This window comes from Canis lupus, chromosome 2 (genome assembly GCF_011100685.1).
Source record: "Canis lupus familiaris isolate Mischka breed German Shepherd chromosome 2, alternate assembly UU_Cfam_GSD_1.0, whole genome shotgun sequence".
Classification (NCBI taxonomy): Eukaryota; Metazoa; Chordata; class Mammalia; order Carnivora; family Canidae; genus Canis; species Canis lupus.
Window position 1 is genome coordinate 18,163,718 of NC_049223.1, and position 24,544 is coordinate 18,188,261.

The following is a 24,544-nucleotide window of genomic DNA, read 5'->3' on the forward strand; positions in this document are numbered from 1 at the left end:
CTAGTCATCCAACAACAGGAGTTAGTTAATCACAGTTAAATATGTTGGGGTTCATTAATATAATGGATATTATTCAACCAATCAAAACTATGTAGCTGAAGAAGATACAATAATAAGAATGATACCCACCACATATTGTTAAGAAAAAAGATGCAAAATAGGTTTCCTTAAATGAAAAACGTCCATGAAGATGTTATTATCAGTTATAAATCTCTAGTCTACAGGATCATGGTTGACTTCCATTTTCTTCTTTTTTTTAAAAAAAGATTTTATTTATTTATTTATTCATGACAGACACTAAGAGAGAGAGAAGCAGAGACATAGGCAGAAGGAGAAGCAGGATCCCGAAGGGGAACCCAGTGCGGCACTTGATCCTGGAACTCCGGGATCATGCCCTGAGCCGAAGGCAGACACTCAACCACTGAGCCACCCAGGTGTCCCCCATTTTCTTCTTTTTTGTTTATGTTTATTTGACGATCTTTTAAAATTAATATGTATTATTTTGGGAAAACATTGGAAATAAAACAATTTGAAGTAGAATGTTCAAAAAATGCATCTGTTTTTTATATGTGTTGGGCCTCAAAACCTATGTATGCTCTGGTGGGATGGACCTGCTCACCCAGCAATGCTATATTGTAGTGGATTTTAGTATGTTGTATAGTATTGTATTGTATCCTATCCCAGAGCAACAGCAGTCACAAGATATTGGATAAGGATGCACTTTGTCCTTTGGTGGTTCAGTGCCATGATGCCCAGAGATGCATGGGCTGGAGAGGTAGAGAACTGGCCACCTGAGTTATGGTATTGCCTTAGAATCTAAATGAGGTCTGAGGTTAATGGTTAACAGACATTTTGCAGGAAAACCATTTTCTTTCCAAATGAAATCTTACATAAAATATCAACTCCTAAACAAACAAAAGTTGTATTGATTTGGTTCAAGTGGGATTTGGGGCAACCAATGACTCCAGTTAAGCCACCCTTTCTGCCCACAGCCCCTGATAAGCAATGTTGTACAGGTTTCCAAATGGATTATTTGAGAATCAAACAGTAGCTAGTTTTAAGAAGACAACTTTCATTCCACCAATAGGTTTTCCATTTAGGGAGTGAAATTCAACTGGTTATTTTTGCCTGTGTATTACATGTATACCTGACTTTCTTGAGACCCAATCTTCCTTCTATGTAGAAAACTTTCCTCACTATGCCTGCTTGAATTCCTACAAATCCCAGATATTCCCTTTAGTTTTTTTCTGATTTCCAAAACCCTACATTAAATGAAGTACTCCTTCACATGTCACCGCATAGTACTTTAACTATGACACTCTATTATTCCTCATGTAACACGGTGCCTGAGCTAGGATTATACTATTCAAATGAGTCCTTGCAGGTAGAACTGAAAATATGCATCCTAACCACAGACTTCTTTGTGTGTCTGTTTGCATTGCTGGCTTTTATGGAGGTTAAGGAATCTACATGGGGGCAAAGAGAATCTAAGGGTGACCATGATTTGGGGTTCAGAAAATACAAGTAAAACTGATAAAGGAGAAACTATGAGATCCCATGGAAAAAAACTACCTCAAGAAAAGGAATCTGGCTCTACCAGAATCAGCCACAAGATCTAGTGATAGGAGGGGAAATGATGGTTTCCAGTGGAGTGGAATGACCATTACTTGAAGTTGTTAAATCACAGCCAATCTCTTGGTACTTATACATTCTGGGCATAAAAGACTTGTGTTCCCAAATGAAAATCTATTGCTCTGTTTGGAATGTCTCTAAACAAGTAGAACTCAGTGAAGGAAGTCAGTCTTCCAACTGTCAAAAGAAAAGCAATCAGTCTAAAGCATCAGCGGAACATCAAATAATATCCCAGAGGCAAGTAATAGCAGTACTAAAAGCATTTAGAGCAGAGTCAGTCAAGAGTGGTGGAAAAATAGCATGACAAGTTGTTTGTCCATGATAACTGAAAAAAAGCAGGAACAATGGAATATTTAGCAGTCTGGACCAACAAATGAGACTACAAGAGACTCACCTTCGGTCTGGCTTAAAAAATGGGAAAGGGAACAATATGGAAGAAGGGGAATGGATGTCTAGTCATTCATTGGTTGGGATTGAGCTAGTAAAATTCAAATAGAAATATCAAAGTGTGCTCATCTGTACCCTCATCCTAGTAAGAGCTGGGGACATTCAGGCTGTATACTTATTATTTGATCCCATGACTGGGACTGACATTATTAGGTATGGCATACATCTGTGAGACAGCTGTGCCTCAAAGATCTGTGTATCAAAAAATATTCCCATGTGAGGCTCAGGATATGTGAAATGATGAGCCTGGATGTTGTGACCTGATAATCACTTGATACTGAGATATTTCAACTGGTAATGGAAAGTTAGCAGAATGGACTCCTTGATTCAGTGAAGACTGCTTTAAGCATAAGCATATTTTTCTATATTGAATAACTTTTATTTAAAATTATAGAAAAGGAAAAGCTACACAAAGATCAAGCTTTTCTAGCTTGTAATTGAGATGGTTGAGATGGCATGAAAGTGTCCAGAAAGCGTTGTAGATTATTTTATTTTCATCTCACATAAGGTCATAACTGCTACAAGCTCATAGATGGGTAGGTATTTCAAACTCTCTGAATAAAGCACAGAACAGAATATACTCCCTTTCCCAAACATTTTCCAAAGGAAGCCAAATGTTTCTAAAGCTTGTTCACCACCCACCCCTACCCTACCTCTTGGATTCTGAAGTGCCACATGCAGTGACAGCATATTTTAGCATACCGGCTTATGTTCAGATTTATGAATTACAACTTCTATGTTTATGAATTTATGTATTAAATTCCAGAGAATAAATGAGAATTCCCCATAAATTCAAAATTCACATAATTTATTTTATTAGTATGCATGTCGGAATGCGTATGGCGGACTATTTGAGTTCAAAAGCTTGCATAACAGTTAAATTAACATATATTCATATTTGCAAAGGTATTTTGAGTGAATGCTTGTTTTTTAAAGCATGATTTTGTTAAATGGTGGAGCTATTAAACCAGACATTAACCCTCCCAAGGTTGGTCAGACAAGAGCTCAAGAAGAAGGGTCTTCAAACAAGAAAAAGCAGTTGTGCAATATGTTATCAAGTGTTGTCTCCAAGACTGACTTCTTTGGAGTTTTCTCATTTCAATTCTCAGTGTAATTACTGGATACAGGGAAAATTCCCCTTTAACAATCCAACTCATCACTTAAAATATAAAATGCCAATAATTTATTTCCAAAAATGCCCATACGTTTTTTAGAAAGAGAACTTTCACTAAGAGCTTAAACAGAAAGTCCACATTAGAATGGAAGTTATAGCATTATTAAAAACAATCCAATTTCAAAATAGGTTTGCATCAGGAGTCTAGAGAAGTAGCAAAGGATATGACAATTCAGACAATTCCCAAATTCCAAATCCCATCAGATTCAGACAAATACTCTTGACTCTGGAGGGCAGATGTAACTTAAGGATACCTTTTCCTCAACAGATGGCCACTAGCTACCATCTTACCTACCTTATCATACCCTATGTTATGTTAAACTAACAACCATCATCTCCTACCAAGGACAAAGTACAGAACATGAAGCTCAGAGTCTCAGATTTCCTGATGGCCTCCCAACTCAGTTTAATTTCTCAATTCCTGGAAGGCTGGTGGCTCATGTGCCATAAATGATTCTCTGGTCTTTTCCTTCCTGGCTGTAGTAGTCATCCCTATTACTCTAAAAAATTCCCTAGTGACTCACTCAATTTAACCCAACCACCCTACCAGGCAGGAAGTGAATAGACAAAACTTACCCACTCCAAATATAAAATCTTAGCCATATAAGAACTAGAGCATACACTTATAAATTAAACACAGATATTATCACACAAAATTAACTGAAAGTTGAGAAAATTTAAGAACAAACATAATATTCAATTAGCAAAATACCTTTTTTTTAAAGGCCAACCTAAATTAGGTTTGATTGATCTTTTTTGCAGGATTATTTGCAGTATATCTTGATTTTGTTAGTGTGATATTTAGCTTTTTGACAATCCACAATTAAAAACACATAATTCTCTAGGACATAATTGCAGTAGTCACATTGATTTCTGTATCAAAGATGTCCACCCACAAAAAAGCAAAACAAAACAAAAAAACCCACAAAGGTGTCCCAAATTAAGCTACTTATTTACCTAAACTTAAGGTTTTAGGAGAGTTCCTAAAAAATATAAATCTATAATAATTTACCTAGATAATTTTCTCACTAGAGTAAACAAAATTTTTCATATTAAATATTTGTAAGTTTATTCTTTATCAGTACTACCAAAATACAAATAATCTGTCAAACTCCTAAAGATATTTATATTTAAAAGAATACTTACTCTTTTGCTGCCCTCTAAGAGGATATATCCTGAGTTTTTCGATAATATCAACCACAATCAAGGAAGTCAGAACCAGAGAAACTGGCAGGTCAGGTAATGTTTCAGGTAAGGGAGACGCAGGACCATTATTTTTTTTAACCTGTTTTCAGAAAACCATTTGGAAGGATTACATTTTCATACTTTCTTTGTTTAAAATTCTTTTTAATAGTCTGAAGCAGCACTAAATTAATTATAAAGATATTTCCTAAAAGACTAGAAGTTCGATTTACAGCTTTTCAGGTGTTCAACCCCATAAAACTTGGTAAATACAGGCATAAATATAACAGCAGGCTCCTGGTAATGATGGGATGGGTAATTTCCTCCAACTGTACTGCTAAGCAGAGCCTTTGGAAGTCCCAAGGTCAAAGAATTAGGGGCATAGATGTTGGATGGAGTTCAGTGTCGTCCAAGAAGGGAGAGTCCTGGTAAATCCAGCCAACTTTTGGGACACTGCCTTCATCTGATTAAGGTATCTACCAAAAAAAACCTATAGCAAACATCATATTAGTGGTGATATGTTGAGAGTTTTCCCTCTGAGACCAGGAAGAAGACAAGGTGCCACCATGACCAAGTCTATTCAACATTGTACTAGAGGGTCCTAATCAGTGTAATGAGGCAAGAGAAAGAAATAAACACTGTAAGTATTGGAAAGAAAAGAAATATGTATCATTATTCATAGACTACATAATTGTACATGGGTAAAACCTCCCCCAAATGGATAAATTATTTCTAAATACCCATAAAGGGAAAATGACATTTTTAAAAAATGATACCATTCAACGCAACCTCAATCAAAATTCAAAGTTTTTGCAGAAAATGATAAGCTGATTCCAAAATCCACATAGAAATACAAACAGCAAGACATTTAAACAAAAAAGATATAAAGATTTACTCTTTTGGATATAAAGAGCTATTATAAAGCTGTAAGAATTCAGTGTGGTGTTGGCATAGGTATATAAAAGCAGGCAGTGGACAAAACAGAAGTCTTGAAATAGATGTGTGTGTATATTCATATATATATCACACACACCCACATATATATCAAATAGACACACACACATGTGATTTGTAACAAAAGTAGCACTGCAGAGAAATGTGGAAAGACAGACTTTTTAACAAATAGTGCTCTATCCATTAGACATTGATTGGAGGAAAAATGAACTCCCGACTGCACAATATATGCAAAAAGTAGTTTCAAATGGATTGTGAATCTAAAAGAGAATGTAAAACAAGACAGGCTCCAAAATAAAGTATAGGAGGAAATCTTCCGGTCTTTGAGGTTCAGTCACAGTATGACATAAGATTCTCAAGTTATCAAAATTACTATCTATGAAGAAAAGAAACTGATAAATTGGGCTGTTTTTAAATGAACTATTTATCCAAAAATAGCATGAAAAGTAATAAATCACAGAGTGTGACTATATTTGCAATACATATAATCAACAAAGAGCTTGAAATGAGATATATATATATATATATATATATATATATATATATATATATAACTTCTGAATAAATTCTAAAAAGGTAAGTGACACAATAGGAAAACGTAAGAATATGCTCAATTAGTTATTGGGGAAATGCAATATAAAACTACAATGAGATTCAAGAATATACCCACCAGAAGGGCTCAAAGACTTACAAGGTAAGGTTAGTGAGGATATAGACCAATAGGCATGCTCATTCTCTGCCAGTGTTAAGTCTAAATTAGTAGAATCTCTTTGGAAAACTGGCATTTTCTACTACAGTTTAACATTTGAATATATTAAGACCCATCAATTAATACTCCTGCATATTTAACCAAATAAAATTCTTGCATATGTGCATCAGTAGACATACTCAAAGACATTCACAGCAGCATTATTTGTACTAACCAAAATCAGACACAACTGAATGGAGGCATCAAAAGCAGAAATGATAAACTAACATATTCACAAAATGAAATATTCTACAGAATGAAAACGAATGGACTATGGTTGTATGAGTCACACTTTTGAATAAAAGAAGCCTGACACATATTAGGTAGATAATTAGATATACAATAGATAAGTGGCAGATATATAATTGTCTTTCCCTTTAAAAAGATTCAAAAACAGAGAAACCAATCTGTGGCATTAGAAGTTAAGGTAGAAATTACCTTTGGATATTGGATAGAACTGAGGACACTAGTTTAAAAGACATCTAGTTAAAAGAAATAAAGGTGGATCTGCTTTCAGATTCCTGCTTTTTTATTTTTGAAATTAATGTTCCTGTCTCTCATACACAAACACAGAAGGGTTTGTTTGTTTGTTTGTTTAATTAGCTGCTAGACCTTCCTTCACAATCTCAGAGGTAATGATGATCTTAGGACTTTAAATATATACAATGTAACTTGAGGAGGACGGAAAGGTGGTCATTGCAAAAAACATGGGGGTTGCATTTAGGGAGCTGGCAAAGTATTACTTTTCGACCTGAGTAGTGTTTACACAGGGGTTCACTTTGTGATATCCATTAATAGTGTATATCTTATGTTTTATACACATTTCTATTTGTGTGTTATACTTCAGAGAAAAATTAAATGAAAGAAGGAAAAATGCAACAGTGGGTAAGAGCATAATAGAAAACAAGCAAAAAGGGCAATCAAAACTACAAATATACAATCATTTTATGATAATAGCTTTCCTTAAAATGTTGTAAACTGAATTTTTAAAGGTCTTGGGAACCTCTCAAGTGCTTTACAAAGTCTTTGGGGAGGAGGGAGGAAGAAATGATAAATCTAGATAAGAATATTCACATATTGCTGTTTGATGCAAAGTACATTTGTGGAGCTCTTCTGAGGTCACTCTAACACATTCATACATTGTCCTAATGTAGCATCTAAGATATATTCTAATGACCATGTATTTCTATTTTTTTAAATTTTTATTTATTTATGATAGTCACAGAGAGAGAGAGAAGGGGGCAGAGACATAGGCAGAGGGAGAAGCAGGCTCCATGCACCGGGAGCCCGACGTGGGATTTGATCCCGGGTCTCCAGGATCGCGCCCTGGGCCAAAGGCCCGCGCCAAACCGCTGCGCCACCCAGGGATCCCCAACCATGTATTTCTAATGATATCATATACTACCCAGTACTCACTTCTCTCATAATGCCTATCAGAACTATTCTAATTGCCTATTATTTTTCTCTCTACTCTTAATAATTACTGAAGGCCAGAGGCTCTGTCAAATTTTCTGAGTGTTCTATCCCAGTACCTAACACAGTGCCTGGGATGTAATATGCACTTGATAAGTATCTACTCAACATATTTCATCTATGAAATATAAAAGAATTTAAGTTGTTCACTTTGGAGAAGTGAAAATTATATTTTTCATAGCATCATGTAAATTAATAAGGTTAATAGGGCATTATTCTTCTAACCTAAACTTCTCACAACCTGGAAATTTTGCCTATAATATTTGGGAAAAATGAACTGAAAACCCTCTGGAACACCACAGTTCCTGGAAGGCAGCTTTGAACCAGCCTCTCACATAAGGGAGTTAGACCCTCAATCCATAGGAGTTGTGTATGTGAGGTAGATATACAATCTACTGAATGCTGAGAACCAAGCCCTATAGATGCCCATCTACCAGAGTCCTTTTGAAGCTGCATTTAGTCAAAATATAGTCATATTTACTTTCACATAAAAATGATGTACAAATCCTTCGCCAATGGATATATTATCAAAGGTCTTGTAATGTGAGTAGTTCTTCCTTTGGATATTGTTTAGAACTGAGGACACTAGTTTAAAAGACATCTAGTTAAAAGAAATAAAGGTGGATCTGCTTTCAGATTCCTTTTTTATTATTTTGAAATTAATGTTCCTGTCTCTCATACACAAACACAGAAGGGTTTGTTTGTTTGTTTAATTAGCTGCTAGACCTTCCTTCACAATCTCAGAGGTAATGATGATCTTAGGACTTTAAATATATACAATGTAACTTGGAAGAAGCCTAAATAAAATAAACTTTAAGAGAATTTTCAGGCATATTATTCTATCAAAATTCAGTAACAAGGGAAATTTCAAAATCTCAAAATCTTGGAAGAAATAAAAATTCCATACCTCAGTAACTGCGATAGAAAAGCTGAAGCTGGGAAGTGTAGTGAATACAACACACATCACCATAACAGGTCTCCTAGCAAAGGAGAAAAAATAAGCAAAAGCAATAATGTACAAGAGCAACAGTTCCTGTTACATTTTGCTAATTTTGCAGTTCCTGTTCCATTCATCTATAGTTTTTCTAAGAAACAACTGCTTCCCTATTTCCATTTCCCAAATGTTTGAGTATGACAAAGGGCAACACATGCAATAACCGGAATATTTTCTAGAACAAAGGGGTGAAACATTTCCAAATAACTAGCAAACTATGGATTTCTAAGAGCATCTCAGTGCAAGACAAGAGACATTCAACATTTTCATTATTCATTATTTGGAATCTTGCCCCAAAGTTCTAGCTCTGATGACCAACTAGAAAAAAGAACACGACTTTATTAAGGTATATTATACCCTATCTCTAAAATTGTTTTTTCAAAAAAGACATTTACAAATCATATATCAAGAATGACTTCAAGTGAAAACATTTGGATAATTCGTACTTGAACCAAAAAAATTATATATATATATATATGATATATAAAAGTTATATATATCACATATATAGAAAATATACATACAAAAATATAAAATTTTATGTATGTCACATATATATAAAATCACATATAGTGATGCCTGAGTAGCTCAGCGGTTGAATGTCTGCCTTTGGCTCAGATTGTGATCCCGGGGTCCTGGGATTGAGTCCTCATTGGGCTCCCCATGAATAAATAAAATCTTTTTTAAAAAATCACAGATATATGTATGCATATATATTTCACACATGTTTTTGGACCACTTCTTAAACTTTGCATGATTAATCAAATAGTTATTGAGATATAATACATATATAATACATAAAATGTCTTATGACAGAAAGAATTAAAATATACACTTACCATAGTTAATTTATGGGAAGATAAAATATATTCAAAGCTTCTGTATAATGAAATACTCTTTCCTTAAATATACATTTTACTAATTATATTTATATGATAATGTGTTTCTAAGTACAAAAAGTATTGAACTCTTTCAAATAACTACAGATTTTCCTTGGTCCCATTTATGCCAGCCTGGTCTTAGATGTTCAGGATATAGATGTAAATTAGGAGGCAGGACAGACCTCTTTCCTAGTAAGACTCAGAGGTACAATGAGGTTCTTAAGGAGTAGCTTTGCTTCCTTTCCTGATCCCAGATCCAGGATCTTGTAGCACCCAGCTCTCTAAAACTGGCTAGAGCCTTCACAGAATCCTCTTCTCAGCCTGTGTTCAACAACAGAGAGTGCCCCAGGCTTACTTCTGCTCTTCTTCTTTGTGTATATTTTCTCCCTCAATTATCTCAGCCAATCCTATGGCCTAAATACCACCCACTTACCCATGACTTCCAAATATAATATTTTTATGACATGTATATATATATATATATGTATTATATATATAATATTATATATTCCTGAGCTCTGGGCTTGTATGCCCAATTCTATTTGGTACCCCCACTGGGATGTCTAACAGGCCACTCAGATTTAACAGGCCTGAAAATGACTCCACATCCTTCTCCATACTTGTTCTGATTATCATCAAACGCTGTCTGGTTGACTGCAAGTAGATTTACTGAAAATACATTTCCATTCCATCCTTTGTTAACACTGTAGCTCATCTGCTATCATCTCTCATCTGACTTCCTAACCGATTTCCTGTTAGTACTTCTATTCTTGCCTAGCAACGTTTTCTCCATAGAGCAAACTGTTATATCTTTAAAATGAAAAACATATCACTGCCCTGCTCAAAAATCTCCAATGATGGGGGTGGGGTGAATGGAGAGTTAGTGTTTTGTGGAGATGAAGCTTCAGTTTTAGAAGACGAAGAGTTCTGTGGATTGATAGTGGTGATGGCACAACAGTGTTTTTTATTTTTTTAAAGATTTATTTATTTATTGACTCACGAGAGAGGCAGAGACAGTGTGAATGTTCTGAATGCCACTGATCTATCTGTACAGTTACAAATGATTATGATGATAAACTTTATGTGTATTTTTCATAAAATATACACGTATTTTATATATTTTTAAAAATATCCAATATGTGAAAAATGTAACTAGAATAAAATTGAAACCTATTACCCTAGGCTACATGTTCTATACATGGTTTCTCTTCTTCCTCCTACTCTCTTTCTCATTTAGAATGACTTTTCTCTCTCTCAAAAATTGTTTTTACTCCAGCCATACTGACCTTCCATTTATTTCATGATCACAGCAAGCTTGCCCCACCTTCAAGTTGTACATTGGCTACTCCCTTTGCCGGGGGCTCTCTATTCCTGGATCTTCTGTGTCTGACACCCATTGCCATCCAAATTGTATATAGTCACAGCCTTATGACTATCTGAAATTCTGCTGATTATTTCTTGTTTACTCTTTACACATTCCTTGTTGCCAATCCACAAACCAAGTTCCGTGGGAGCAGGAAACTTATCTGAGTGGTTTCACTATGTTATCTCCACTGGCTAGAACAACATTCTAGAACTTTTTTTGTGCAGTGAAACTTCTGAGAATTTTATAAATCCTATGGATGTTTCTCAAAATATAATTTTTAAAAACAAAGCAATTATGTTGAAATTCAGTTATCCCAATTTTTAAAAATTCTGATATAGTAATACATGTGCCTATCTATGAACACATTTTCTTCTTATTTTCTTTGGAGTACCCAAGATCTAGTGGAAACTGAAATTACTCATAATTTCAAGGTGGTGAAGATCATAAACCATAGAATGAAGTAATGTGATATGAAAAGACCTATGTAATGAAATTACAGATTCTGGTAATAGTACTTGTGGTTTGTTACCAACCTTCAAAATTATACCTTTCAATTTTAGAGAGGTTAGTAAAAATAAAGATGTAACCTGTTCCTAATCCAAGTTCTGTGTTTTATGTAACCAGAAATAATGATAATTTATATTTGAAAATCTTTACTGCTAATATATTTTTATAATTTATTACTAAGGGTTGTGGGTTAAATTGTGTTCCCCCCAAAAGATATGTTGAAGTTCCAACTCCTGGTACCTTACAATGTTACCTAATCTGGAAATAGGGTCTTTCCAGAGGTAATAAGTTAAAATGAGGTCATTAGGGTGGGCCTTAATCTCACATGGCTGGTGTCCTTATAAAAAGGGAAAACTTGGAGAATGTATAGACAGAAGATATGTGAAGAAACACTGGAAGACATTGCATGATGAGGAAGGCAGAGATCAAGCAGTGTGATGCATCTTTAAAGAGTACCAGCACACTGTGAGAAGCTGGGAGAAAGGCCTGGGACAGATTCTCCCTTACAACCCTCAGAAAGAATCAACTAACACCTTGACTTCAGATCTCTGGCCTCCAGAATTAGGAGACAGTACCTTTCTACTGTTTAAGCTCCCAAGTTTGTGGTACATTGTAACAGCAATCCTAGGCAATTTATACAATGAAATTTATGTTGAAAAACCCACAGACACATCTTTGAAGGTGTACTCATGCTAAGACTAGTGCAAGGCTGTAGAATGCCTAAGGAGAAGGACCTGTGGATGTGGTGTAAGTTCCAGATGGAAGGATGAGTTAGGTCACTACCAGTAGAGCTCTGTGGGCATCTGGAGTAAATTAGAAAGAGACTCCCCCAGGAGTAGGCCTACATAGAAAGACCTCAGCCATGGTAAGCTAAAGATTCCTATTTGTGCAGGAAGGAAGACTTATGGCCCTGAGGTTTCTCATAGAGAAAGTATGGTGAGTGGAACAGGTCAGATAATAACTTGGGAAACCACTCTAAGCTCAGAAACTTGTACACATTCTCTATCACCTAGCTCTTCAAGTCAAAGTTTCCTTCCTTGTCTTTCAAGACTTCCCATGATCTGTCATTAACTTCCCAACAAAAAATAACACTTCTACTTGACACTATCCCCAGTGAGCTCATAATATAAGTCAAGTTCTGCATTTATCCATTCATATAAACTGTTGTTAAATATGTGAACTACACTCTGTTCCCGGGACGGAAAGATACATAAGGCACACTCTGACTTTGCAGCACTTAAAGGCCATGGAAGTTGCCTCAGCACAAGATGAGGTAACTGCAATGAGAGCAAGTTTTTCTAGAAGTCACACCCTCAGTTTTGAAACTCCTTATAAAAGTGACACAGTTCTAGTTGAAGTCAATACATCACACCAATGGCTGAAGCTGAGTTGCATCAACAGGACATCAGGGTTATCAGTGAGATCATCTGAAAATTAACAAGCCAGTCATCATCCCAAGGAAATATCCAAAAGGGCAAAAGGTCCAGAAATCACAGGACAAGAATACCTGATGAAACCTGCACACCACAGAAGATTTAGGAGACTGCCATGGGGTGTGCATGAGATGGCAGGGTGATGTCACTACTTTCAAATATTTGAAAAACTTTAATATACACACTTTCCTCTAAGTCATCCCTGGAGACACAATTTTGGGAATCATCATATAAGTGGCATTTTATATTATGAGACAATTAGAGTTCTTGTAAAGCAATAAAAGGGGGGAAATTGGAGGACACCCAGGTGGCTCAGTCAGTTAAGCATCCAATTCTTGACCTCAGCTCAGGTCGGATCTCAGGGTCGTGAGTTCAAGCCCCATGGGCTCCATGTTAGACATGTTAGACATGGAGCCTACTTAAAAAGAAAGGGGGTTCTAGGGGGTTCTAGAAAATTGGGAGTGGGGGTAATTGGGCAGAGTTCCTGGACATGGCCAAATTCACTAGCATATAAAGGGAGGACAGAGGACATGAAGTCTACAGAAAAGATGGGGAGGAATTTTCATGATGGCAGATTTTATTTTCATATATGGAAATAAGGAAGACTATTTTCATAAAGACACAAAAACTAGGGTATCAGAGCCCCAGCATTGGTTAATAAAATGTTCTTCATGCTTCCTTGAACAAAACAACCAGGACAAATGATCTGATCTTGGTTTTGAATATATGAAAATTTGGGGAGCCATGTCCCATGTATGATGATGGCTCTGGAAGTTAGTGCCTAACTCGGGTGAGGAAAACAGTCATGGAGAACAAAGAGGTAATGCAAGAGAGATGAAAGAGGAAGATTTAATGGAATCTGGTGACTTACTGCTCAAAGTGGGAGAGAAAAGCAAAAGTAAATATACTCCTGATATACTGGATATCATGGGGGAAGAAAGAAAAAGCCTACAGTCAAGTATCACAAAATTACTGCCAGTGAATAGAAGATGGACAAATACATTGAAAGAAACAAGAGTGCTCTCGAAAGAAGTAACTGTGAAGCACCAGCGTTTAGTTCATGGTAACTTACTAATGACCTTCCCAGTCCTGAAAAGAGCAAGCTCTACTTCCTTCAGTTTATTCAGCCTGTCCAGCAGTGCCCAAGTATTATTACCACGGTGCATGTGACCTGCGTGTGCTGCTGTGGAATATTAAGGTGCTCAGGAGACAAGGCTCTGGGGACAGAGCATCCTGTGGTCAGTGTTGGCTCCACAGCTCACTCACTGGCTGCATGGTCTTGGAACTTCTGTGCCCCAGTTTCCTCATTTGTCAGATGGGTGCTCTAAGTGTTCTCACATATAAAGGTTAGAAAATAAGCTAAAATAATATAGGCAATGTGTTTACAACTATGCTTGGTACATAGTGCTACTATTGAACAGCTTTTGATAAGTACTTCTTTTATTTTACTATAAGTACAATTACTACTACTATTACTAGCACAAATCAACAGCAAATCCTGTCTAATAGGTTAAGCACTGGGATACCTGGGTGGTATCTGCCTTTGGCTCAGGTCATGATCCCAGAGTCCTGGGATCAAGTCCCACATTGGGCTCCCTGCTCAGCAGAAAGTGTGCTTTTCCCTCTGCCTGCTGCTCCCCATGATTATGCTCTCTTCCTCTTTCTCACTCCCTGATAAAAAAAATAAAATCATAAAAAAAAAATAGGTTAAGGACTTAAGCAAGGCAAAATGTAGTCCCAAATGTTGATGTATTTCAAATGTGGCATTGCCCGGAATTCCTGACATGTCATAATCTAAGGTAATTGTACTCTGAAAGATTGGAGAGAATTCCTGAAATGCATCCCTGGGTCCCAAGGCTTTCTGGGAATCCCTACACGCCCTCCATTATTATCCTGTCCCCAGGTGCCCTCTTCATTGAGATCGATCTCTCCAGTTGCAGACTAGCCCTGTAGCTCAATGGTTTCACACATTCACTGATATTCCCAGGATCTCTCTTATTTACTGGGATATACAATGTGGTGTGTATATAAATAGCTTTTCCTCATTCCTCAAATCATCTCCCTAGTCTATTATGAATTATGACAGGCATCCCTAAAAAGAAACAATCATTCTAAAGAGAATGAAGTGTTTCACAAGAGTAAAGGAAAGAGTACTGGATTAAAGTTCAGATTCTACTGTTGATTTAGTGTACATGTCTTAAGCTCTTTGGCATTGTTCCCTCCCTTACAAAATAGGAATTATATCCACTTGGTCAATTTCACAACACTGGCATTCAGGTTAAGTAAGAAAAAAAACCACAAAAAGCACTATATGAATGGACAGATACTTTGCAAGATACTCATGGTATTATCAAATATACTTTGCAAGATACTCATGGTATTATCAAATACTTTGCAAGATACTCATGGTATTATTATATTGGTCTTCATTTTTTCAAAGAATAAAGAGACCTACAAGATTTTCCAAATTCAAAGGGTATCATTTATGGCATATAATTGTATTCATCATTTTTTGATCATTACCTCTACCACTTCTCAGAGTCATTCAGAAAATTTAAAAAGATCATGGGTTTTTTGTTGTCTTTTTTTTTTGTTTTTTTTTTTGTTTTTTTGTTTTGTTTTTAATTGGGGGGATGGGGTGAGGAGAAGCAGAGGAGAGAATCTTAAGAAGGCTCCACGCTCAGCATAGAGTTCAAAACAAGATTCAGTCCCACAACCCTGAGATCATGATCTGAGCTGAAATCAAGAGTTAGATACTTAACCTACTAATTCACCTAGGTGCTCCTAAACAAGATCATATTTTAAGTGGAAATACTAAACTCAGCCTGAGGTAATAACAATAATATTCATTGAATCCATACTATGTGCCAGGCATTATGCTTGGAACTCATTATCTTATTCCATTTCTTAAAGCAACACTCAAGTGAAAAAGCTAGGTTGTCCCTGTAATGCTCATGAGAAAATTAAAATTCAAAGAATTTAAATAACTCACAGAAGTCCTCACAGTCACTGTCAAAACTGGGATTTCAACTTAGGTCTGTACCTCTCAGCTGTATGGCCAGGGCAAACTCTTTACTAGTTGGATGACTCATTCTTTCCTGAATACCAAATTCATGAGGCTAATAATGCCATCATGAACCTACAGGGAGGTCCTCAAATAGGCTCATCAACAATCTGTGAATGCTAAGGATCTATAAAATTTTGCATAAACAACTATTTAAGCATTCTTCAGAAATCATTATTTCAATTCCTACTTTTTATAATACCAATTATTTCTGCATCATCTTTATCTAGCAATTAAGATCAACACTCTACATTACCACATATATTAAAATATCCATAAATATAATGTTGAGAATCATATAGTGTACAATTTGATGTACAATCAAATATACATCATTGGAGAGAATAGATCTTAATGACACCAAAAGAGTTGCACTGATCTTAAAATACACTCACTCAAAGATAGGAAAAAAAATAAAGGAAAAATTATACAAGTTAAAGGAAATGGCATAGATTCAGACCAATCTGGGTTTACAAATCCCAGCTCCACCACTTATGAACTTTATTACCTGACAAAGTTGATCACTTCTTTGAGATTCCACTTCTTTATCTATAAAATGAGAACACTGGCATACACCTCATCAGACTGTCATAAAGCTTAAATTTAATAGTATAGAATGTGTAAAGCTCCTAGAATAGTGCTGGGTAACTCTTCTCTTCTATGCCAGTAAGAGATAGCAATATGACAGTGCTTATGAATGAGGCCATGAGGAAATAGTTTCACAGTTGTGCTGAAATTATAGATAACCTGTGTCTATTTAGAACACCTAGGTCAGCCACACCTACAAAAGAAAATGAAGGCCAGAAGAGTATTTCCCCAAAGAATTCACTGGAAGTTATAACTGCAAAAGCCCAAGACTCATTAGCAGAAGGGAGCACACGATCCAAATTTGTAAAACAAAATGTGTACTGGAGAGTACAGAAATGAAAGACTATTCTCCTCTTTGCCCTCAACTAAACCCAGCAGATTGGGATCTTGTCATTCAAAGACAGTTTAGGAGAGTGGTTAGAAGTACCAATTATGGAGTCAAATGGATGGAGGTCCAAAGTTTGGTCCTTTCATTCACTAGTTAAATGACCAGGGAAGTTGCAAAGCCTCTCGAATCATGTTTCCTCTTGGGAATAATAATGAAAAATTCAGGAAAATACCTAATTCACAAGGTGGTATAAAGGAAATGAAATCCACATGTAAATCTCTTAGCATATATGTGATCAGTAAAGAAGCAGTTATAACTTAAGATGATGATAATAACTGATATGGAAGGTTTGTTGCCTGACTGATATTCAGAAACTAGAGTCCTAGGGATTTGAGTCAATGTGAAAAAATTAAATAAAATCAAGAAGTGCCTTCCTGGGTGGGAGTAAACCAATGGTTCCTACAGTCATTTGGATATTCCACCCTTCCCTCAAAACTCCCAGTCAAGCAAGGAGTCCTGGACAGTCAAAGCAACTCCTGGTGGTATGAGGAGTGAAGGGCCTAGCTCAGCTCTAAACCTGCTCCTTAGGTAATCATGAGACTTTGGGGCAAGGCTTGGAAAATCCCTAAACTCCACCGATAAACACAGTGTCAACCAAATGGTTTATTCCCGAAACCCTTCTAGATCTTTGCCCTCAAGGAACTGAAAGTCTCCCAGCAAGATTTGTGGAGCTATATCTAGAATTGGCACCAGAGAATGCTCATGAATTCCACATTTCAGTTCTCCTCTTCTTTACCCTCCTGATACAACTAGACCGCTGTCTCTATAATTTTCACATTCCTGCCCTTGTTAAAATTCCCAGCTGCTTGCTTTTCAAATGTGTTGATGTTGTTTAACTTTAAAATAAAAGATTCGTATGAAAGAAGGTTTAACTTAGCAAAGAAAACTAAAAACTCTCAGATGAGTAAAAATATGATCTGCAGATCTAAAAGTTAAAATAAATTAGTATCAGACATTATTTGTACTCAGTCAATACAGGTGATACAGTCATCAAATTACTGCTGAATTAACATTAAATCTTAATTTATTTAAATTATTTCTGAATTATTATTGAAGTAAACCCCCCCCACCACATACAAGGGAAAAAGAACTTACTAACATAGTAAAGTATCATTTTTTAAAATCTAAGTAAAGAAATCAGGTGCTTAAAAATCTCAGTTGGTTAAGGGTCAAAGGATGCTTTAGACCTGCAAAACAATGCAATGTAAACATCTTAAAACAGACATTACTTTGTTTCACACAAAAGTAAAATTCTGTTATAAATTTACAGTTCTGATTTCTATAAATTCACTGTGATAACTTTATGCAGTTCAGTGAACAGAGGAATTAGGTCCAACATCTAGTACTCAGAATATCATAGACTCATGCTAACTATAAGCTAATGAACACCTGTAACTTGTTGCTACCAGTCAGAAAAATGCCCCTATTAAAAAAAAAAAAAAAAAAAAAAAAGGAAGACACCAAAATAACACATTTAAAGAAATGGCGATAATGACTTCTCACTAATCATAACGCATATACCTTATGTACATTCATGCTACGCTAATATCCTTACACATAATACCTGAGAAAGTATCTTTGAAAGCATCACCGAGATTCCCTGCTTTAGAACCCTTCTACTTACCATCCTTTAATTTTTTTGTAAAGGCGGTACTTCTTGTATAAGAGAACTTTTATGGGAACCCAAATCAGTAGAGTCACTGAAGCCACATAGGCAATGGAACAGGAAACAATCAGCCAATAATGCGTTTTTCCGGGGGTACCTGTTAGGCTCTGATAGGCAGAGGCAAACTGTTCCATAATCACAAGCGTGGGTGTGGAGAAAGCCGCAAACTCAAGCAGCTCAAAAACCAGGAGCTTGATTATTCTTCCAGAAACCATCCTGAGGAAGTTCAAGCTGCTGAGGATCCAACACTCCCCTTTTGACTGTGAGCAGCATATGGACACTGATAGTGAACTAGGATCAAGTTCCTTGTACTGAAATCACTAACCAGTGACTTTTTATTCTTTTATTGACCCTCATATGGTTCAATGATCTTCCAACTTAACAAGCGAGGTCTCTTAAAGAAACAGAACAGTTGTGGAAATGATCATTTAATGTGTTTGCGTGTTCATTATTCAAAGTCAAATGAACTTCTGAATATGCCTTGCAGCACCGGCAAAAAGCTGGTCTTTCCGTGTAGCTTGGACTGCTAATTTGAGCACATACAGAAACATATGTAATATTCAACACTTGTTAAGTAGAACCACTAGAATCATATAATTTTAGAGTTAAAGAAGAGGGGCACCTGGGTGGTTCTGTGGTCGAGCATCTGCCTTTGGCTCAGGTCTTGATGCTGGGGGCCCTGGGATCAAGCCCCACATGGGGTTCCCTGTGGGGAGCCTGCTTCTCCCTCTGCCTATGTCTCCGCCTCTGTGTGTGTGTCTCATGAATAAGTAAAATCTTAAAAAAAAAAAAAAAAAAAAAAAAAGGAGAGAAGAGCTGTAATTCAATCCCCAATTTTTATATCTAAGCAAATTCAGGCAAAAAGACATACCCCAAACCTGGGTCTTTATCAAGGAAGACTACCCCTCACTTTTCTTCAAAGCACTTGAAAAGGGTGTTTGGATTCACATGCCAATCTCCTAACCAGATTTTTCCCTGGTACTTGAACTATCTGTTCTTACACATTAATTGTTATAGAACATAGATTAACATTTTTATTTTGATGGTGAGGAAACCAACATATGTTAGAAACCTGTTATCATGATTGACACATTAAGAGCTGTCTATATCTAGTCCAAAAGCATATCAAATATTTAAAACACAACAATCGTCTCCATGAATATCCTTCCTCAAAAACTACCTTTGAGCACCTACAACAAGCACTTGGCTTTTGCTAGGTTCTGGGGTGTGAAGGTGAATGGACAGAAGATTTCTGTCCTAAAAATACTCAAAGTTCAAAGGAGAAAACAAACCTGTGAACAACAAAAATCACTGAGGTCAGAAGTACAAATCTAAGTGCTATGGTAACCCAGACAACTTCCTCTATGTGCTGTGGGAAGGGGAAGGAAAGATAAGGATGAGGAGGACAGATGGCAGGTTCTGGGGTGTCAGTGACATTCCAGACACAAAGAAGCCAGGAGGCTGGATGGTAATGAGAATCTGGTGTTGTTGATTGGCAGAAAGTAGGGACAGGTGATGTTATAAGAATTGGCTGGGGTCAGAATATAAACGTTTCATGAAGGATTTGGGTGAGTGTATGTGTGTGTGTGAGTGTGTGAGACAGGCAGTGAAAAAGCAACGTATTCTGGACAGAAGAGCCACTTACTTGATCTTTTGGAAAGGGGAGTGAGTGCTGGTGTGGAGGAAGGACAGGAGTAACGTCAACCTGGAAGTGGGGAAGCCAGTGAAAGGAGCTACAGAGCTGCCTGGACAGGAGGGAGAGCCTTGGCTACAACCAAAAAAGAGGAATGAGGGGAGCACCGCATCAACAGATACGGATTCTGACTCTTCCATATGCTTGCTTCTTTAGATGGCTTTTCCTGTGCCTGCTGACAGCCTGAGGCACACCAGTATCTCCCTGGGTTCCTCTCTCCCCAGGCAGGCCCTTTGTACAAGGGGCTCTGTGTGCCTGGCTCCTCGGTGCACTTGGGACTCTGGTAGTGGCTTGAGGATTAATGCCTCCTGCCCTCCTACTGCAACAGAATTAGCCCGTTTGTTTCTCGAGCTATCTATTTTACTTGAACCAGAATCTCCACTCTGATGGTGTTTAGCAGAAGTCCTCTCAAATGAAAGAAGAGACCTGGAAGACAGGTAACAAGAATGTGAAAGGACAGGGTAGAAAAACCATCTGAGCAGCAGTTCTATCACCAACTGCTTCTAATACCATATAATTGTCATTAATTCTCTATATCACATCATCCCTGACAAAATTTTCTATTTAAGAGAAGCTAGGTACAAATTATACTCTAACCTCCTAGCCCTCTGTCTTGAGTCATCAGTGCTATGTTGTGTTATAATTTCTTCTACAAATTTTATGTATTAATAGGAATTGTGACTTGGGCAGTTGAAGATAGTTGTTGAATAAAATTGCCTGGCTCCAAGCAAAAGGACTCTGGCCTGGGTCTTTAATTCCATTTTAAGTACTCAATTTTTATTTCCAAATATGGGAATTTTATTTTTTTAAGATTATTATTTATTCATGAGACACACACGAGAGAGAGAGAGAGAGAGAGAGAGAGAGAGAGGCAGAGACATAAGCAGAGGGAGAAACAGGCTCCATGCAGGCAGGGAGCCCGATGTGGGACTCAAACCCAGGACTGCAGGATCAGGCCCTGGGCTGAAGGCGGTGCTAAACCGCTGAGCCACCCAGGCTGCCCCAAATATGGGAATTTTAAAACGGCACTCGCTTTATATTTCTCAGATATAATTTGCCAGCAGTTCCTAATATGTCTTCACCTTTACCTTCAAAGACAACATTCGTGTGATGTGACCCACAGTTCTTACAGCACAGAATTCTCTGAAAATTAGCTGTGCTTTCTCTAAATAGGAGGGAGGTTGTGATTCTCACCCTCTATCCACAACAAGCCCGCCTCCGTGTAAAGGAAAGAGTGCCTGTGTTAACATTGTTTATTGAACACTTTGTATGAGCAGATCATGATAGAGATATAGTATTGATTTACATTCTGGTTAGGGAGATGTCACAGATGCACAGGTAAGACCTGAGAACACTGAGGGAATGAGCTGAGCATGTCAGGGCTGTGAAGGGCTCTCCTAAGCACAGTCCTCCACACCCCCCTCTAGCCACATCTGGATGAATAGGCCCTGGGCCACAGAATATCCCTCCATAAACTGGGCCACTTGCCCAAGCTTAGAACCTTGAACTGAGAAGCACAAGGAGAATTTGGTAAGTGGAACAAAAGGAAGCCATGATTTGGAGTCAGGATTAAAGCAACCCAGGAACTACCCTGGTTATGTTGAGACTTTCAGTACTTATTTGCTGAATGAATGGATGAACAAATGGAAGCCAAGTGGTGAGGGAACAGAAAAGTCAGTAAAGAAGCCAACCCAGAGAGTGAGAAGACTGGAAGGGATGAACAGGGAGATGTAAGCACACAGAGAGACACCAGTCCCTCGGTTCTTGAACATTCCAGTTCATGTGTATTCTTACAAATGGGCTCTTTGTTCTTGGCAACCAAAAGGGCTTGAGTACAAGAAAGGAATATGTTTATGAGCAGGAGCCAAACATTATACCAAAAGAATATGTAAAGACTACATGATTCAGAAGAAAGTATCGAGAAAAATCGAAGTAGAGTTGATCAGAGAGGGCTTCCCGAAGGAGTTAAGTTTTGGCCAAATTGATTTTTCTTTTGACTCAGAGCGATATCCATATATTACTACAGCAACCTTCTCTGTGTCATATAATGACATTTTCTTTGGAAATTAGTACTAAGAATGTTCATGATGTAGTGAACCTAAAGAGAGAGAGGGGTAGGAAAGAAGCAAGTTGCAGAAGCTACATAAAACAATGTGAATGGCACAATCTCATTTTTGTTTTAAAATATCAGAGTTGTAGATTGGAGCATAAATTAAAAATCAGGAATACATTCATCAACTGTTAATAGTGCTCCTCCTGGGGAATGGGTTGAAGGGGTTTTCACTTTTGATTTATTAATATTTGCAAAGCTGTAATATTTCACCAGTATAAAAATTAGGAAATAATTTTTGATTAATAAAAATCAATTAAGCAAAGCAATTCTGGCTTAATAAAAATTTTATGTTATATTTTTTAAATCTTTCCTCCATCAGTTTGTTTTCCCTCACTTCTGAGCAAAAGCAACATAAATAAATCTCACTTCTACTTATCCCTTAAATGGCAGCACTAAAGAGCAATGAAATAACCAAGAGGCAAGGAGAAAATGAGGAGAAACTTGAATAACTGTTTGCCAAATGGGTTATGAGGGCAGAATTTTATTACCTTCTGATCTCACAAGAGAATGGGAAAAGCATAGCCTTTATCCTTCAGGCTCCACTCTAAGAGTTTCTTCCTCTCTGAAACCCTTCCTTGCTCTCCTTTAGAGAAGGAGAAAAACAGAAATAAGCATTTCCTCCTTTGAGTCAAAACACCTTCTGAATCCTCCTGGATTTGTCCACACTTACACCATAGCACTTGCCTCCCTGTATTGTTTGTGCACTGGGTCCTCTACAAAACTGGAAGCGCCCTGGAGGCAAAGACTGCTTGTATCATCATATCTCAGCACAGTATCTATCAAAAAATAGGAATTTGTGGAAGGAATGGATGGAGATGAAGGGTAAGAGAAGTGGTAGACAGTTGGGGGAATGTACTAAGCTTTGATAATAGCTAACTCATCTTTTATTCCAAGGGAATCCTGGCTCTCACACTAATCTTTCAGAAGGAAAAATCATGTATTACCTACCCCAAAACAATCTGTTCACTCAGCCTATGAGCTTCAGTTTCCTTGTATGGTCCCAAATACAGCCACCAGGTCTCCTTCATCTGCACCCATGGTTCCATAGCTTTCTAGAGAAGAGAGGAAACAAAGCCTCTGGGGATTGCAGTTTCTTCATCTCAAGATGCAGGTTAGGAAAAGACCTCTTTCCAAGCATTCACAAAGACTCAAGTTCCAGTGTTAAAAAATAATCTTTCCCAACATTTTTTAGTACATATGCTCTCAAAAGTGCATATTCCATCATGGATTTGAACATTAACAAAGGAGGCTGGAGAAAACTGGCTGTTTCTTTGTCTGGACCAAGGCACAACCTTCAATTATTTCAGAGTCCTCAGCCCTTCTAAAGTGTCCATTTGTCTAAAATGTCCATAACAGTTTGGGAGGCAGGGTAGATTCCTTCACCAGGGATAGAGCAACAAGTTAGCTTGGCAAAGAAAAAGAATGCCATTATGGCAGCATTTAGCTACTGGGAGGAAATAATGCTAGACCCCCAACTTGGAGAAAGAGACAAAAAGAGATGTGAGAGGGTTTGAAATCACCTACCCTTCAGCTGAGACCAGTTTATGCCAATCCTGATTCTTTCCCTTCTAAGTCCCCTGACGAGTCCTCCATGCAATTGCACTGCCAGTAACTGAAAGGACAAGGAAGGGGACATTTTCACACCCCCAAATTCTTTACTTGGATTCATCCAAGACTGATTCAAAGAACTCTGCCCCTTACTCTGCTCTTTAATGCTGGGTTTAACAACTTCCTGGTAGGAAACAGATCTGGTTTTCTGGAGCTGGGTCTGTGGTGGAAAGACTGAGTCTTGTGGTTAGAACTCACTTCCATGTAGGAATGTTGATGCAGTGTTTTTTATTTTAGTAAGCAGAAGATATCACGCTGTTCAGGGTAACACCTGTTCTCCACACTTCCAACTGTCATTTCCTTCCTGCCCACAGGAAGTCAAAAATTGAAAGTCTCCTAAATTGTTAGTAAGATCATTTGTAATCTCAAGGCTTATTCATTGTTTTCAGTGTAGGGTCTGTGAAACAAAATGTACAGACAGCCAGGAATGCTCTGGCATATCTGTGGCTTGTTTCCTGTGATCGTATGGGGTTGATGTGCAGAAAGGCCGGCGCTGCTGGCAAGAAAACTGCTCTACAGATCAAGCTGGATCTACGGAGATTCTTGGGAAGAGGTGAAAGCATGTTCCTGGGCCTAATTTATAATTTCCAAAAAATATTTCCAAAATACAGTACTGATCCTCATAAACAAGTG

General features: G+C 37.3%; 1 protein-coding gene across 2 annotated transcripts in view; it reads right to left on the reverse strand.

The window, feature by feature from the left end:
- The window catches only part of TMEM236 (transmembrane protein 236), a 38,033-nt gene extending 13,858 nt beyond the window's left edge, over positions 1 to 24,175 (reverse strand). The window contains exons 1-4 of one of the 2 annotated variants that reach the window (XM_038529989.1): positions 23,828 to 24,175; positions 23,252 to 23,355; positions 8,518 to 8,590; positions 4,400 to 4,538 (exon numbers count right to left, since the gene is read on the reverse strand). In XM_038529989.1, the coding sequence (XP_038385917.1) occupies positions 4,400 to 4,538; positions 8,518 to 8,590; positions 23,252 to 23,349 (310 nt within the window). In that variant the 5' untranslated portion in view covers positions 23,350 to 23,355; positions 23,828 to 24,175. Of the gene's footprint in view, positions 1 to 4,399; positions 4,539 to 8,517; positions 8,591 to 18,455; positions 19,053 to 23,251; positions 23,356 to 23,827 lie in introns of those variants that run through there. The other variant, XM_038529988.1, reaches the window with a different exon arrangement.
- Positions 24,176 to 24,544: the final 369 nt, after the last annotated feature.